Source organism: Saccopteryx bilineata, chromosome 2 (genome assembly GCF_036850765.1).
Source record: "Saccopteryx bilineata isolate mSacBil1 chromosome 2, mSacBil1_pri_phased_curated, whole genome shotgun sequence".
Classification (NCBI taxonomy): Eukaryota; Metazoa; Chordata; class Mammalia; order Chiroptera; family Emballonuridae; genus Saccopteryx; species Saccopteryx bilineata.
This window is the reverse complement of record NC_089491.1, coordinates 120083658-120101724: the sequence shown is the minus strand read 5'-3', so window position 1 is coordinate 120101724 and position 18067 is coordinate 120083658. Positions and strand designations below refer to the sequence as shown.

General features: G+C 41.1%; 1 protein-coding gene across 2 annotated transcripts in view; it reads left to right on the top strand.

Moving 5' to 3' along the window:
• The first annotated feature begins 8141 nt into the window (after window positions 1-8141).
• Window positions 8142-18067, top strand: part of CRADD (CASP2 and RIPK1 domain containing adaptor with death domain) — a 204330-nt gene continuing 194404 nt past the window's right edge. Inside the window, exons 1-2 of one of the 2 annotated variants that reach the window (XM_066257747.1) lie at window positions 8142-8298; window positions 9479-9782. In XM_066257747.1, the coding sequence (XP_066113844.1) occupies window positions 9485-9782 (298 nt within the window). In that variant the 5' untranslated portion in view covers window positions 8142-8298; window positions 9479-9484. Of the gene's footprint in view, window positions 8299-8390; window positions 8881-9478; window positions 9783-18067 lie in introns of those variants that run through there. The other variant, XM_066257748.1, reaches the window with a different exon arrangement.

Genomic DNA, 18067 nt, shown 5'->3' with positions numbered 1-18067 from the left:
AAGTTACAAAGCACCTGTGGCTCACTGTCCTTTTTTGAAGAGGAAAATACAATACTGTTATGGTACATGAAGTCCATCGCTGAACAACAGACCCAGGTTAGGACTGCACTGGAGTAAAAATTCTTCTCTGTTCACTATGATGAAGAATTACTAAATGAAAAATGTTTAATAGGTTCTTACCTGCAACAATGACACTCATTGTTTTTCAGAGTGCTAGTCAGCAGTTGATAACTTAAGTTCATGGAAATCTCTGTGACAGTAGGTCACAGTTCTGTTCTCTCTCTCTCTTTCCTTTTTTTAAGTTTTTCTTAAGTGAGAAGTGAGGAGGCAGAGAGACAGACTCCCGCATGCTCCTGGCTGGGATCCACTCGGCAAGCCCACTTGGGGGCAATACTCTGCCCATCTGGAGCCTTTGCTCCATTGCAACTAGAGCCATATTTTAGTGCCTGAGCCACCTGGGGCCAGCTTGCTTCAATGGAGCCATGGCTGCGGGAAGGGAAGAGAGAGATAGAGAGAAGGGAGAGGGGGAAGGGTGGAGAAGCAGACGGTTACTTCTCCTGTGTGCCCTGACTGGGAACTGAACCTGGGACATCCACATGCTGGGCCGACACTCTACCACTGAGCCTACTGGCCAGGGCCTAGAGTTATGTTCTCTAAATGAAAGAAAGAGTTAAACAAAAAGCTTTGGATATTCATTTTTGTAGAAGCCATGAAACTGGAACCTGAAGTAAAAATCACCAATCCCTGTGTTCTAGATTTGACCCAGGATTATATAAAGCCATCTCAAGTAATTTCACTACTGGTTAATCTTGATGGAAATGTGTTTATTGGCTTAATTTAAAACAACAGACCCCAGATAGCATCACCTGGGAACTGTTAAAATGCACATTCCAGAGTTCCATCACAGGACTGCTAAATCTAAAACTCTGAAGGTGGGGCCAGGTGCTCAGCTCTTCCAACCACTGTGATTCTGATGGGTTTTTTTTTTTTATTTATTTAGTGAGAGGAGCGGAGGAGAGAGAGACAGACTCCTGCATGTGTCCTAACCAGGATCCACCCAGCAAGCCCACTAGGGGGCAAGGCTCTGCCCATCTGAGGCCATTGCTCTGTTGCTCAGCTTTCTTCTTAGTGCCTGAGGCCATGGAGCCATCCTCAGCGCCTGGGGCCAACTCTCTCTAATTGAGCCATGGCTGCAGGAGGGGAAAGGAGAGAGAGAGAGAGAGAGGGAGAGAGAGAGAGAGAGAGAGAAAGAGAGAGAGAGAAGGGAAAGGGAAGGGGTGGAGAAGCAGACGATCGCTTCTTCTGTGTGCCGTGACTGGAAATCAAACCCAGGAATCCATATGCCGGCCTGATGCTTTACCACTGAGCCAACTGGCCAGGGTTCTGATGCTCTTTAAAGTTCAAGAACTTCAAGGATCAGGATCACTGTATGAGATACAAATGTAGACAGTTGAGGCGTTAAGTTCCATCTGGTACAAGTGAAACATCTTGAACCACTGTTGAACTGTTGCACCATTTTGAACTCAGAAAGAAGCATATGTGATGAAGGAGATTCTTCAAAGTAGCCTTCACTTCCTGCTGAAATTGGAGCCCTGTATAAACACCTTCCACCAGTAGCACCTGTAACTTCAATTTTTGGGGAGCTTATTTATCAAGTATAGTGAGGTTTCCTTTTGTGTTTCTTTTTTCTCTCTAGAGACATGAAGGTGATACCATGTCCATTGATTATTACATGGGAGGTTGGTAACCTAAAAAGTTTTAAACAAAATAAAACAAAGTCTAGAAAAAAAAATATGAACATAAATATAAAGTAGGCATCATTTTGAAAGTTTGGAATCATGCATTAACTCAGGCAAAATGACTGAAAAAGCCATTGCTTAGTTACATATTGAGAAGTAAGTTTGGTAAATGATGTCCAGACAGTCCCCGGTTACAAACAAGACAGGTTCTGTAGGTTTGTTCTGAAGTTGAATTTATATGAAATCTGGAATAGGTACATTTACTTATTAAATGCAACTTAGATGTTTGTCTTAACATAGTATTTATGTTTATCTTTCTGTGCAGATAAATACTTAAACATGTTCAAATACAACCTTAAACCATCTTGGATGATGCAGAAGATGATGGACTTGCCGGAGAGGATGGGACTGGTGGTAGAGAGTCAGGGTTTGATTCTGCTGCTGAAGTCAGTTTCTTGAAGTAGACATCAAGGGAGGTTTGTACAGAGCTTTTCTTTTTCTCATCATAATGGCCCTGTGGCATCTCAGGTCAGGCCTTCGGTAACTGAATGGTAAACTTTGGTGAACCTCTCTGTGTCAGGATCTTGCTCCTCTAACTTTGACATTCCTGCTTCAATGAGATGAGAAGCATCAGCCAACTTTTTTGTAGAAACTTTCAGTTCTGGAGTTTCTAGGTCCTTGTTTTCTTCCCTAAATGCTATCATCTGCTGCTCTAGTTCCATGATGTCTTCATTGGTTAGTTCTATGCCATGAGAGTTGAGTAACTATGATATCATTTTCACTGATGTTTGGCTACAGTTGATTACCAATAGCCCTTATGGTGCTTTGTTTGTACAAAGTACAAGTTGTACATAAGTCAATGTTTGTAACTCGGGGACTTACTGTAATTTCATTCTATTAGCTACTAATCCTACTGCCACAAGTCATTCTACCTCTCTGTGTCTCATTTTTTACTATTGTGAAATAAGAAGCCTTTTCTTAGCGTCTTTCCAGTTCCTGAATTCTGTGATTATATAATAATCCGCAATCTGTAAAATAGTTTGTTTTTTTTTCAAGGAGATATCATGTGTACTAGCTTATATGGCCTGTGCAAGAATCCAATCCTTCTGTACAGTAAGAGAAATGTCTAATTTTGGATACCTGAATCTTAGAAAGCATATAATAATCATTGCATAGGTTTGGCAGAAGGTACAGACATTTAATAATTAACTAGCTTGAGAAATGCTGTTTTTATAGGAAGAATATTCTTGTGTAGCCAACCCTTCACCTCCATGTGCTGTCAAAGTGAACATTAGCACTGCAACCAACTAGGTAAGAGCTGTGAGCGCTAAGTTGAAGCCAAGCTGCCTAGACCTTACTTTCTTGGGTGAATGTTTCTGGGGAAACTGAATAGTCTAAAGGAAACATACTATCCAGACAGCAGTAGTTAGGACTTAGGATTTTGGGATAAGACTTGTATTTGAATCCTGGCTTTGCTCCTTTGCTAGTTGTACTGACTTCATAAAGCTGTGCAAGGATTGAATAAAGCTAAATGAGATGATATGTATAAAAAATGTCCACAGTTCCTGGCAAGCAGTAAATGTTCAATAATTTTTGTCTTAAAACATTAGACATGTCTTTAATTTAGAATTAAAACTGTTGAGGAAAGCTGGATACTTTAAATTGGGTCTCAATGAATATGCTACTTTACTAAAAACCTGTGTTGTTCTGCATTCTGCTTATTCTTCATGTTCAAATGTGTTTTAGGCTAATTCACTAATTGATTTATTGACTTGTTAATTCAAGAACTATTTATTGGGAGTGGGGGAGGCATTTGGAGGAACACTAGAATCTATGTACACCCAATAAATTAAAATAAAATAAAAAAGAACTATTTATTGAGCACCGATTATATGTCAGACTCTCTTATAGATATTAGAAATACAGCAGCCAACAAGACAGCAAAGGTCCCTGCTTTTATGGACATGCATTTTAATGGGGAGAGACAGAAATTACTCCCTTTCCCAATGAAGGAAGAAGCAAACAAATAGATAAATAAGAAAATTAACTGGTAGTGATAAATGCTAGGAAAAAAATGAAACAAAGCGATGTGATAGAACCTGGGGAGCAATTTTAAGTCAAGTGTCCAGGGGAGGCTTCTCTAGGTAAGTGACATTTAAGATGTCACCTGAATGACAAAATAGGGCAAAGTTCTGGAGTCCCAGCAAGATATGATAGTGATTTAGATGAAGGTAGTGGTGGTCAGGATGGAGAGACATGTCTGAGTTAGGAGATGTTATAGAGATAGAATCAATAGGACTTATTGATGGATTGAGTGGAAGGTACAAGGGAAAGAGAAGGGTCAAGGATGCTTTTTCAGTCTTTGGCTTAGTGGGATGTTGGTCCCATATACACAAGTGGAGCAAGCTGAGTAGGAGTAGGTTGAAGGTAAGAAGACTCAGAAAGCCACATTGGGAAAGATTAAGTTTGAGTTGCCTATTGAACTCCAAGTGGAGATGTTAAGTAGACAAGGGATATATGAGGCCAGAGCTAAACATCTGAAAGATTTTTGGCCTTGAGATAATATTTAATGAAATGGGCTAGATAAGAGTAGTTAGAAAAAAAGTACAGTTAGGAAAAAAAGGAGGTTCTAGGGATATTCTTAAAATTTCAGGTACTTTTTCAGGTACTTATGACTCACAACAAAACCTAATAGAGATAACTACCATATTTATATATAGGACTTATAACCCTTATAAAATTAGCCACATAAAAATGAATTGATAGGAATTTTTGACTTTCTCACATTCTTTAGCATACATAAATGGGGGCCAAAGAGAAATATGGTGGTAATATACAGATCTTAAAATACACTGCTCACAAAAATTAGGGGATCAGGGAATGTGCAGATATTCCAGTACTTTCAGCCTTTTGTATAGTGCATTTTCATCAATGAAATAAAAGTTGGTTTTGCATCTCATTTGCATAATTGAACAACTTCTTTTACTTGTTTCCTTTTCTGTTGTTCTTGTTTAATAAAAAATATTAAATGCTTCTTTTTTTATTGCTTCATATTCATTTTGAAATATCCCTTAATTTTTGTGAGCAGTATATATGCATTTAATGAGCCATGTTTTGAATGTGTACTGCAAGGCATCATATTAGGCACTGTATGTAAAATGAAACCAATAGGACAGTCATGTTATTTATTGGTCACATTTACTGAGCACATGCTATGTGCATAGTACTAGGTCATTTGAGAATAGATCACAAAAACGAAAAACCAATTCTCTTTCTCCAAGAGAAGACAATCTAAAACTACCACTCCAAAGAAGGACAAACCATTCAAAAGTCACAGGGATAATGTGAACGTGGGAGTGCAGATACCTTTTTGAGATACGGATTTCATTTTCTTTGAATCTACACCTAGAAGGATTGCTGGATCATATAATTCTATTTTTAACATTTTGAGGAATTCCCCTGCTGATTTCTGTATGGCTGTACCAATAGAAGTGTGTGTAACTTCTTCTCCCTTTCCTTCCTTCCTTCCTTCCTTCCTTCCTTCCTTCCTTCCTTCCTTCCTTCCTTCCTTCCTCCCTCCCTCCCTCCCTCCCTCCCTCCCTCCCTCCCTCCCTCTCTTCCTCTTTCTTTCTCTCTTTCTTTCTTTCTTTCTTTCTTTCTTTCTTTCTTTCTTTCTTTCTTTTCCTTCCTTCCTTCTTTCCTTCCCTCCCTCCCTCCCCTTCCCTCCTTTCTCTTTCTTTCTTTCTTTCTTTCTTTCTTTCTTTCTTTCTTTCTTTCTTTCTTTCTTCTTTCTCTGAAGAGTTTAAAAGATGTACTAGTTTCCAAGCTTATGGGATTTATGGAAGCTATCTTTTTGTTAAAATTTCCAATTTCATTATAAAATCATAGAGTACCCAGTTTGTATGCTACTGATTTTTTTGCCATTTATGAAAATCTTTTTTGACTTAATTCATGACCTATTTCTGTAGCTTTTTTGAGTATGCTTAAAATGAATCTGTTTTTCTCCATGGCTTAATTTCCACATCTATAAAAACCAAAAATGCCCAACCCCTTTAGTTTTTGTTATTAAGGCTGGAAAGCTAAAGACCAAACTGAAAGACAAATATACCACACTTGTTCTTCTAGTTTTTTGGCTCTTTATTTTGCAAACTTGCAATGAGTATATCTTGATGCAAGTAAACCTGATAGGGGAAAGATAAAAGGGAAAATACCTGTCCTCCTTGAAAGTGGGTTAGTTACTACTAGGTGACAAGTGTTTAATCTTCTGTGCGGGGTACAGTTCCAGCCCATAGGGAAGGACTGGACAGAGTGGGAAGTAATCACCTGTGAGAGTGATTCTGATCTATTGTGAATTTCTTTGGGGCCTGTTTGCTTTAGATATTTATATAAGTGGAACTGAACCTTTGTGTGCTGCTCATAAGTATCATTGTGTACTAGCATGGATGGTGGTCCTCCAACAGTCTGGTTGATGGCACTTGGTTAATAAATCAGAGAGTAAGCTTGGTCTTGTAGGAGGCAGCAAGGGATGCTTATCCAAATTTGCCACAGGAGGAGGATTTTTATGGTCAAGGGCTTCACCTTATGAACTTAATTCAGATCTTTAATGTTACCCTCTCAAGCTGTTTCACCATAGGACTTTATGCCCCTTAGCTCCTGCACTAATTCTTCTTATGCTGACTCTCATTTTCTTTTCTTCTGTTCTGTGAATTCTCATGGGACTCACTGTTGGCTCTTCACCTTCCCCTGGATGACATCACCAATGTCTCCTAGTTCTGAGGAGATCTAAAGCCTTTACTAATACAAGTCATCAAGAAGTGTTTTACACTAGGTGGTTTTTATATGAGTGTTTTTGTGCTATTTGTTTTAACTTTACTATATGTTTAAAAACTATCAAAGTTTACTTTGCAGTTGGAAAAATACATGTTTTTTTTCTCCCCTCAAAGTCAGTAACCTAGGCAGTATTTCATGATGTCTGTACTTTATCTGGATGAAGAGAATGTTGCTAATACCTGTTCATACACAGATCGAACCTCTTGCCTATGAACAGGCAGTAATTACAAAACAAAAGAAGAGGGAGAGAGTGATGAGAGTTCCTGGAACTTAACAGTATCAAGAGTTGATATTGTCACTACTGGTATAGTAAAATGGTAGATTAGTATAATTATTCTTTAAACTGGTAACAATTAGAAGGTTTTGAGAAGTGAGATTTAGAGTTGTTCACCATTAATTTGCTTAAAAATATTTTCATCTTCCACTAAAGGTGTTAGTTGTGAAAATATGGGGAAAAATTATATTTAAGGTTTTTTGTTGCTATAAACTAATTTTTTTAGCAGTATGTACAACTTTCAGTATATACCATACAATTAATTTAAAAGTGAGTCAATAAATCTTTTTATTGATTGTTTCATTTCATAAAGGAATTTGAGAAATAACCCTAAATTTGACATTCTTGTATCTCTTTATATTGGGATCGTGCATTTGTCTTGGCTTCCAAATTAAAAATTTGGTGAACTCAGCAAATCATCCCCCCCCCCCCCCCCGTTTTAATAGCATATCTTGCTGTGCTTCAGAAGCTGAAAAGTTCCAAAACACATGTCTCAGATTCCCTTGCTTGCTAACGTTATGCATACAAATTGTTTCTTCAATTGCATACATCAGAAATTTTCAGGTTCTGTCTTGATGCTACTTGCAAACAGAGCTCTGGAGACCTTGGTTTTTCTGCGGCAGTATTCCAGTGTTCAGCCACAGTCCATCAGTGCTGAGAAGATTGGAACTGTGGGGGTTGTGGCTTCCTGACTTGCTGTTTCTGATTGTGGCCATGAACCAGTTTGTCAGAGTTGTTTAGGGAGTTATGCTTGGATGCCAGACCTTCTCCAGCCTTTCAATGATTGTAAATGTTCCCAATTCACCGTGACAAATCTCCTTCTGTCTAGAATAGCTAGCTGATTACTGTAACTGAATTCTGACTGATTAACTCGAAATGCTTTGTGGGCAGGAACTTTGTGATATAAAGAAATGACCTTGCATTTTATCTAGAGGGAAACGGATGATAAATAAATGATTAAGTAGAAGTTTTAGTAAGATAGTGATATGCTACAGATAAAAATAAAGTTGGAAAAAGGGATGGGAGTGCAGATGGATGTTGCAATTTTAAGTACAGTGGTCATGGAAGGCCTCGCTGACAAAGTGACTTTTGAGACCTATCATTTCAATTGTGTGCAAGGCCGTGCTGGGGGTTACTGTGCTAAAAATGCAATTACTCAATTTTTTTCCCCTTAGATAACCCCATTAAGTGATGCTACTTATTTTTCATCCCCAGGTGACTATATTGTTTACCCACAGCAAACATGGCGGAAAAGGCTTCAACCCGACACTGGAGCCCCCAGTAAAGATGGCTACAGCACTTCCTGTGTTTGCCCGCAACAAAGATGGCGATAACACTTCCTGTTCTCGGTTTTCGCCTTCAATAAAGATGGTGCTTATGGTACAGGTTCCCTAACAGTCTGGATTCCAGTTGCAGTTTTTATTTATTTATTTTTTAAGATACGTGTTTGCAGACGTAAGTAACAGGAAACCAGATGCCCTGTATCCATCTTTTCTCGAAGGCCCTACGCAGCGGCGTCTGCGGCCCCGGGGCCTGGGCCGGAGGTGGCTCCCCTGCCCTCCTGTCCCGCTGGCGGGGACCCGAGCCTGGCCGGTTTGGGTGGCGGTGGGGGTGCCCAGTCCCCGCTCTCCTCTCGGTCCGCTCTGAAGGTCGTTCCCAGCACCCTCTTTGTAGCGGGTCAGGTTCCCCCTAAGAGCCTCAGGGCTTCAGCTGGTGAGGCCGGAACGAAGCCAGGCTCCGGACGGGCGCCGGCCGCCAGGGCTGCCCACGCTCCCCCCTGCCGTCCGACCGCCGAGGGCCGGGGCGGGGGTCGCGGCCCGGCCCACTTTGGGGGGGGTCCCCGCCACGTATTTAGACAACCTCCCTCACTAATGCAGTGGGCTTGGCAGTGTGCCTTCAAACCCTGCGTGCTTCTGACCAGGGCATTTTTCTTTTAAAGAAAAAAAAAATTCCCTCGACTGTCCCAAGCATGTGTAGTCACGGCAGTGCCGCGACGGCGACTCTGCGTCCTGTGCGGGAGGGGTAATCTGACTACAGGTATGAGGGTTACTGTAGGCTGGACACAAACACTTAAGTGTTTTTCTTGAAGGTGATGGTGGATAAGCCTTTTCTTCTAGGGTTCGAGATCCGTACATTTATTGGTACCTGCTGGTTTCTGGCCCCCGCGCCCATTGCTGGTCCGGCTCGGCCGATGCCCGTGTTCGGAAGGGCACGACGGGCACGCGGGTCTGCGGTGTCCGCCCTGGTGGGGCGCCGCTGCTGCGGGCGGGGTCACAGTAAAACCCCTGTTCTTCTCGACTATGTTAAAATGAAATGTCGCTTTGTAGTACTCAGATAAAAGTAGCCTTTTAAACAGGGTCTCTGACCTACTCTTTTAAAAATGCCTTTATAGAACGAGGACCCCCTTGTGTGCAAGCAAAAACAGAAAAGACGATTCATGTTCAGTGGTGTTCATTATGCCCGGAAACATTCGGAATTAATTAGACTTGGCTTAACAGCCATGTGTTAAAACACCATGGCCTGGCACTCTGCTAAGGTTCAAAGATGTCCTTTTCCTTACGGAGCTTACCATGCAGTATCTTTAGGGGCTCATCAGTATTCCTGTAGTCTGAGCTACAATTTTGTCTCTTCCCAGGGGGAAATGGAGGCTAGAGACAAGCAAGTGCTTCGCTCCCTGCGGCTGGAGCTGGGTGCAGAGGTACTGGTGGAGGGACTGGTTCTTCAGTATCTTTACCAGGAAGGGATCTTGACGGAGAACCATGTTCAAGAAATCAAAGCGCAAACCACTGGCCTCCGGAAAACAATGCTGCTACTGGACATCCTACCTTCCAGAGGTCCTAAAGCATTTGATGCATTCCTAGATTCTCTACAGGAATTTCCCTGGGTAAGGGAGAAGCTGGAGAAGGCAAGAGAAGAAGCCATCACTGAGCTGCCTTCAGGTAGGCGTCAAAAAGATCACTTCAGACCAGCTCCAAAATTGTTGAACTATGACCTTTAGATTTGAAGTTGGGGTTTTAGGCTGGGAGGGGATCAGCAGTTTCTGAACGTGGGTAAGGAATTTGGACAGAAGACATGACATTTCAGGGATGGGATGGGGAGATGGAATTAGGAAGTGCCCGGAAGGAAGGAAGAATGAACCATAATTGAGAGGGAGAGGAGGGAGCTCAGAGAATATACTTGGAAATGCTTCCAGAGAAACTTGGCAAGGCACTTGGGAGGTATGCGCTCATCTGAGAGCCAGGTCATATCTCAGCCTTGGCACTGGGAGCATTTGGAAAGTGCAGATGGGAAAGCAGGCATCAGGCCTTCTGATAACCACTTCATGGGGTGCCAGAGCCGCTGGCTGGAAAAGGTCAGGTTCGTGAAGGAGGAGACAGCCTCTAGGAAGGCACGCTATGCACCTGTTCCCTGGGCTGGCCTGCATGGCCAAGAGGGATTGTTTGGAAGGCTGGCTTGATTTGTTTTTAAAGGTTATTGATTTAAAGTCATCCTTTTGAGTTTGGTCCTTTTCATACACTCAGAGTGTTTAACTTTGTAAGGATAGTAATTTGTGGAGGGTCTCATTTGGATATTAAGGACAGTTAAAGCTATGCAAAAGAGGAACAGTCCTAATGCCATTAACCTGGCTTGTAGCAGGAAATTGATGTGATATGAAGTACTTGTTCTCCTTAACAGCTCTCATGATTTAGATGTTATACTAAAATTGAAAAGCAGAAAACTGGCCTTGGCAGGTGGCTCTGTGGATAGAGTGTCGGCCCGACGTATGAACATCCAGGGTTCAATTCCCGGTCAGAGCACATATGAGAAGTGACCATCTGCTCCCCCCCCCCCACTCCCCTTTCTCTCCCTCTTCCCCTCTTGCAGCCAGTGGCTCAGTAGGTTCAAGTGTGGCCCAGGGCACTGAGGATAGCTCAGCTGGTCCTACCACATTAGCGTAAATTAGCCTCAGGCACTAAAAATAGCTTGGTACTGGAGCTTAGGCCCCAGAGGGGGTTGCAGGGTGGATCCTGGCTGGGGCGCATGTAGGCGTCCGCCTCATTATCTACCCTCCTCTCACCTTATAAAAAAAAAAAGCAGAAAACTGAACTGACAAAAAAATGGAAAGTTGACTTGTAAATTTTTAACAGAGTTAGGAAATCAACATTCTCTGGAGTGTTTGATAGCAGTAATAGTCAGAACCTCTCCAAGTCAGTGGTCCTTAGACTTTGTTATTGCTGTTGTTAAAATATACCAGTATATCTGGTTAAAAAGCAAACACTAGTAATAGAAGACCAGTTTTATTGTTTTTGCCTCATGAATCTCATCTTTTGAATGATTTTTCGGACCACATTTATTAAGTACTCATAATTAATTTTTCTATATTAATGACATATAACTGAATATCTGATCAGCATGAGATAACTAGTTAACATAGGAAGGCCTAGTAAAATCCCCAGTGGAAAAAGAAAAAATATTTGCATTTCCTAGCATGACAAAATTACAGGCAAATGTATATTTTATGCTTTTTGAAGTATTGAAAATAGCTAGCCTTTGAAGACCACAGGAATTCTCAGGTTGGATTTTCCTTACCAAATTAAATACTCAGGTGTATGAACAAAGCCAAATTAAAGTATCTAAGACATTGGTGCTACTTTATTGAAAGCAGAATAAATAACAAAATTGGGGCGATGTTAAAAGAAATATTAGAGTATCCAATGTCTTTTCCTGGTATTTGACTTAAGGGTTCCTCTTGAGAACACATAGTTGGAAACAATAAAACATGAAAACTGAAAGCCTGTTTCTATCAGAATATTTACTTTAATGTTTTAATCATTTTGGGGGATGTAAAGGCTGTTGTATGTTTTTAATAGAGGTGTGACCTCATTGTCATTTCTTCAGATTTATTCAGACACACACACACACACACACACGTATATGTAAAGGATAGAGGAAATATTATTTTAAGGGAGTTGTTAGTTAACAGCTTCCCTTGTTTGAGACCTTAAACTCTGTGTTTAAATTAATTAATTTGATGGCAGTAGATTACTTCTAAAACTAAATTGGGGCTTAATTAAACTTTTTTTTTTTTTTTTAAATCAGAGTTGAAGCGCCTTCAATTTCGCGTTCCTGTAAAAAATGTTACTGGACCCAGAGGCCTGTTTCCCAAGGACCTCAGGGCTTTTTCAGTAATTTTAATAAGCTTTTAAATAGTCCATTTAAATTTCTGTAAGGGCATTTTGAAGAACTATACTGTAGGAAAATGTGGTGCATATATATATAATATATTCAATATACAATAACTTTGGTTGTAATTATTAATTGATTTGTATAGATTTGGTGAGCTCCTCTTGGGAGGAACAGTTTTCTCTTTGGCCAAGAGGTAGATCTTTCTCCAAGAGTGAGCTGATTTTATTTTGTTAAAAGTTTTCTTGTTTTTGGTCTTCTCAGATTCTTGGTTTTCCCTTTGTTTTTGTCAGTTGAATTTTTGTGTTTCATTTGTGAATTTGGAGCTGCCTCAAGGCCTTATTTGGTGATTGATCCTAGTTCTTTTTATTTATGTTCTGGATTTAAACCTTTGATTCTCTCATAATCTGCTAGATAACTGGTCTCCCTATTTCTGTTCATAAACTCTTAAATAGATAATGGAGAACTGATTTTATGTTTTTTCTCATCCTATAAGGACTCTCATATTTTAAAAGTGGAATTCTGGCAATAAAATGACTTCATCCAGCTTGGCTGTAGAAGGAGCAGTTGACAATTGTGTCCCTTACTGGCTAAGGTCACATAGTAGACACTAGATCAGCTGGAAATCCTCTCTGGGCTCCTGTCAGGTCATTTAGTAGATGAGGATAATGCTGGATTTGGGTGAAGGCAGCGTGTGCCTGCCCATCTGCCTCTAACCTGCCTTCCCACCACTCCTGGGCTCTGTCTGCACTGACAGACTCACTCCAGTGCCGGAGCTAATCTGGATCTGGAAAGGAGGTTTATGAGCAGCCTCTGGTCTCACTAGCTGGTAGGACTTAGCTGAAGTGATGGTAGGAGTGACTCTTGGGCCCCAGGACTTCCTGTTCCGTTGTATTGGCCTTGGCTGTGGGACTGGGTCTCTGCCATGATTCTCATTTAACAGTCAGCCTGGCAACCCTGCCTTTAACCTGAGACTTCCTTTAGGCTTGGGAGTTATTTATTTATTCCTCCTTTCTAAACTAGATTGCTGCTTCATGTTCTCTTAGCCACTGGCAAGGATATCTTGGAACACAGCTCTGAGCCTCCTATGTTAGCATTAAATGCTGGAGTGGCTGTCCTGGGCTGACATTTGCTTCAACCTTGCCTGAGCTTGAGCTGATCCTTGCTGTGGACCTTACGCCCTGGACCCCTTGGCTGCCCTCACTGGAGCAAGTTGCAGGGCTGGCCTCTCCCCTCTACTCAGCAGCTCCAGGGCTCAGCTTGTCCCTTCATAGCTGCCGTTGCTTGACCACATCAGCCACTGCTCAAGATGGACTCTGGCTCTCCCACGCAGATTTGGATGCATCTGAAGTTACTGAGAAATAATTGCAAATTTTAGGCATTGTGATAGGTTTATTAGACAGATGTCTAGCCTGGGATTTTCCAGTCATACCATGACTTGACTGTATTCTGCACATAAATTCAGTGTTGATCTCAGTTTATCTAGCTTGTGGTTTATCCAGGCACTCCTGGTGTGGCTGAATGGAGTTCACTTCGTGGTGTTCTGTGTACTAGAGAGGGAATGGTGGCAGAGCATCCACAGCAAGATCCCTTCCTGTGGTGGGCAGAGTCTACAGAGAGCCCAGATTTTTGTGTATCCCCGGCATGATTATCATATCTTCCTGAGGACCAGCTAGGTGCCAGGTACTAGGTAATAGAGACATGTGAAGGAGGAGAACCTTCAGGTCAACCGAGTGGGTTCATTTGCTCAGTCAACAAATAATGAGTATTGACCACGTGTCAGGCATTAGGTACTGGGGATATAGTAAACAAAGCCTCTACTCTTTTGAGCTCACTATATTCTACAGCCTGATGGTGTCAAGACAGCAAGTGAATAAATAACACAATCGAGCCACATAACAACCTTTCTATCAACGACAGACTACATATACAATGATGGTTTCATAAGTTTATAAAGGAACTGAAAAATTCCTATTGCCTAGTGATATTGTAGCTGTCATAATGTTGTAGAGCAATGGATTGCACAGGTGTTGGTGGTGACACTGCTATAAACCTACTGTGCTGCTTGTTCTATAAAAGTATAGCACACATAGTGACATACAGTACATACTACTTGATAATAAAGAACTACACTACTGGTTGATGTATTTATCATACTGTAATTTTTATCATTCTTTTAGAGTGTACTCTTTCTATTTTTAAAAAAAGGTTGTACTGCACAGCAGTGTGCCCCATTGCATTGTTAGCAGCCTCATAGGGCTCGTGTTTACCATGTCTCTTGATTACATCATTTTCTTGTGTACTTGATTAAATCTCACGTTATTTATATAATAACATGCTGTACAGGCTTGTAGCATGGGAACAATAGGCTACCCAGTGCTTTTCAGTTGCTGGTCTGCGGACCATTGCTGGTTCACCAGAAATTTCGTGCCTGTCTGTAAGAGTTAACCACCTTGATGTATGATTGATACTCGAAAAACACTGGACTGGGACATACTTTCAGCATAGGTGTGTGGTAGGCTATACTCTCTAGGTTTGTGTAAGTGTACTCTCTGATGTTCATGCAATGACAAAATCACCTATCAACGCGCTTCTCAGAATGCAGCCCTGTCATTAGCGGCATGTGATGGTACATCAGGTGATGATGGTGCTATGAAAAGACAGCCTGTGTGGTGATGAGGAAGGGCTCAGCATATGTTATTGGGGGAAGTCAGAGGAAGCTTTTCTGATAAGGGAATGCTCATCACAGTTCTAAATTCCACGATAGAGTAGATACAGGAGGAAGAGCGGTTCAGATGGTGGGAGCCAGGCGACAGTGTAGCTGGAGCCAGGCCCGTCTGGGATAAGAGCTTTCCTCGTGGAGAAGTGGAGAGGTGGAGAGGTGGAGAGGTGGAGAGGTGAATCGCAGTGGCATTAGCATAGGCATAGTGGCAACCATTCATTGTTGCCCCTCCCAAATTGTGAGGTATGCATAGTCACGATCTTAGGTGGTTCTTAAAATGATTTTCGATGATATGTCGAATGAGATTGAATCATATGGGGAGAGATTTATTTCCTTTTTTTGTCTGTTTCAATACTGATAACCAGGTGAAAGCCTCCATTTGATACAAATATAGTATTTCTGAAATATCTCACTCGATACTTGCCAGTTTTTCTTTTTAACAGACAGAAAGAGGTCCTCATGCTTAAAGCTTTCTGTGGACAACAGTATGTAGCTAGAATTTAGTTGTTTTGCTTTTTTTCTTGTATCCTTTTAACATTTTCCTTCCGTTTGTGGAAAATAAAACTGTTTTCTACTTAGGAAGTTCCTTTAAAAAACACATTGCTTTGCCTGACCTGTGGTGGCACAGTGGATCAAGCTTTGACCTGGAACACTGAGGTTGCCAGTTTGAAACCGTGGACTTGCCTGGGTCAAGGCACATATGGGAAGCAACTGTGAGTTGATGCTTCCTCTCCTTCCCCTCCTTTCTCTCTCTCTCTAAAAAATAATAATAATGCCTGACCAGGCGTTGGCGCAGTGGATAGAACGTCGGACTGGGATACAGAGGACCGAGGTTCGAGACCCTGAGGTTGCCAGCTTAAGTGCAGGCTCATCTGGTTTGAGCAAAAGCTCACCAGCTTGGACCCAAGGTCGCTGGCTTGAGCAAGGGGTTACTCGGTCTGCTGAAGGCCCACGGTCAAGGCACATATGAGAAAGCAATCAATGAACAACTAAGGTGTTGCAACGAAAAACTGATGATGATTGATGCTTCTCATCTCTCTCCGTCCCTGTCTATCCCTCTCTCTGACTTTCTCTCTTTCCCTGTAAAAATAAATAAATAAATAAATAAAATTGCTTTTATTTAAATTAAAATGAGTCAACATAAAGAAAAACACTAAGAAAATAATAATGGTATGAGGATATTGCCAAAAGCATGAGGATGCTTTTTATGTATTTTTTCATTTAAAAAAAGTGACAGGAGCTTTGAGATGGAACTGTGGCCTTGTGAGCATAGTTGGGGAAGGAAGACTCTCTCTAGTTCAGACTGAAGATAGTATGTATTCAAGGTACTTTTACTCTTTTGCTAATTCAGAGTATGCACAGTGACTGGGAACTGGTTAAATTTATTAGTAGAATTGCCAGAGTGACTTAATTTTAGGTTGTCTAAATTCTAAACACATTAATTTGCTAGTTTAACAAACTCAGCAAGATGAAGACATATCCTGGTATTCCAGACTTATAGATTGGGAGGGACTTACAGATCATCTAATTTTTCTGAGAAAACTCAAGTCCTAGGAGATTAAGTCAACACTTAGCCATGATCACATAGCTAGTTATTTGCTGCCAGGACTGGAGTCCAGGCCTCCTGACTTTTGATTTAGGACTTTTTCTGTTGTGCTCCCCAGTGGGTTTGAAATGGAATTGTATTATGCTATAGTGTTAATAGTTGAAATTAGCTTTGTAAAAAATGGTACTAATGCTTTTTTTTTCACTTTAAGAGGACATTTTTCAAGGGTTTTTGGAAGTATTTTGGGATAAGATTTTACTAAAATATTTTATTTTTATTAATGCTAATTTTAAATATTTAAAAGGAAATTTTGATAGTTCAGTACTGTTCTTCAGAAGACCCCCACCCTCACCCCTGCAAGGCCAACATAAGGAAGAGCAGAAGAATTTTATTGAATGTTTATGGGACTGATGAAATAATGCATCTGTTGGCAGCTAATTGCAGCTCTTTCTAGGAATAGCAAACCATGTGACAGGTCTCTCCCCTGCAGGGATGTGTTCATTTCTCTTTAAAAAGTGGATTTATTGTTCTTTTCTCTTAGAAATTTTCACTGTGACTTTTGCTCTCCCTCCTGCGCTGTATGGGTCATTTGGCTACGTCAGTTGCCTTATTGACCATCAGGGTTGATTTAGCTTCAACTCTGGCTTTTAAAAAACTAATGATTCCCAGACTTTGCCAGGCCAATTTATGCCAAAATCTGAGGAGGTGGGGTCTGGGCAGTGGTATTAAAGACACACACACACACACACAAACACACATACACACATATGCATATACACCCTACTAGGTTATTTTAAAGTAAAGCCGGGTTGAGCATCTTGTTTTCTGACCAGCTGATGAGGCATGTGGCTCCTTTCTCACTTACTGCTCCTCAAGTCTGGGACTCCTAAACCTGTGTGCTTGCTTGAAGAGCTGTTCTTAATTTTGCAGGGAAGGATGTGGAAGGGTGATAGGAATGGAGATGTAGTTTTATTTATTTTAAATCTGTGATCACAGATGGTTTCAATTTTCTGAATTTCTTGAACATTGTTGCTTAAGAATGGTCCTGAATCTTACACCCCATACAGCTGTCACTCTAAGACCAATCTTAAAACCCATTAGAACTCAATGGGAATATGTAGACTAGATGTACGCAGAATAAATTTGATTGGAGGGCTTGAATTAGCTGGTGAATTTGGATTTGGGGAATTATTTCCATTGCCTCTTTGTACTGTTTTATAATTAAAACTGTCCTCCTTTTCACTCTCCTTGCCTGCCTACCAGGTAGAGTGAAAAGAGGAGGAGACAATGGCCAGTCACAAGACTGGGACTGGCTTGTCTGTATGTCTGAGGGGTGGTCGGACAATCAATTTGTACTTCAAAATGAATTTTAGTCTTTTCTGTGTCTCACAAAGAACCTTAACTAAAGTCAATAAATAAAATAATAATCATAATACTTATTGGGGGCTTACTCTGTGCCAGGCAGGTGCTTGTTCCAGGTCCTTGGCACTTATTAATTTATTTAGTCTTGACAGTGACTTGGTAAGGCAGGTGGTATTATTACCCTTATTGCACAGATAAGAAAATGGAGGCACAGGGATGTTAAGTCACTTGCTCAAGGTCGTACAACATGGTAGAGCCAAATTTGGAATCCAGGCATTCAGACTTCAAAGTTTCCTAAATCACAGACTAGAAAAACACATTCTCAAAATTTACTTTTCTCTCCTTCTTGATTCTGATGGCCTGTGGCAGCTCCAGAGCCCTCGTTTACCAGCCCCATTCTTTTTTCCCCTCGCCCCCTGACTCCAGTCCCT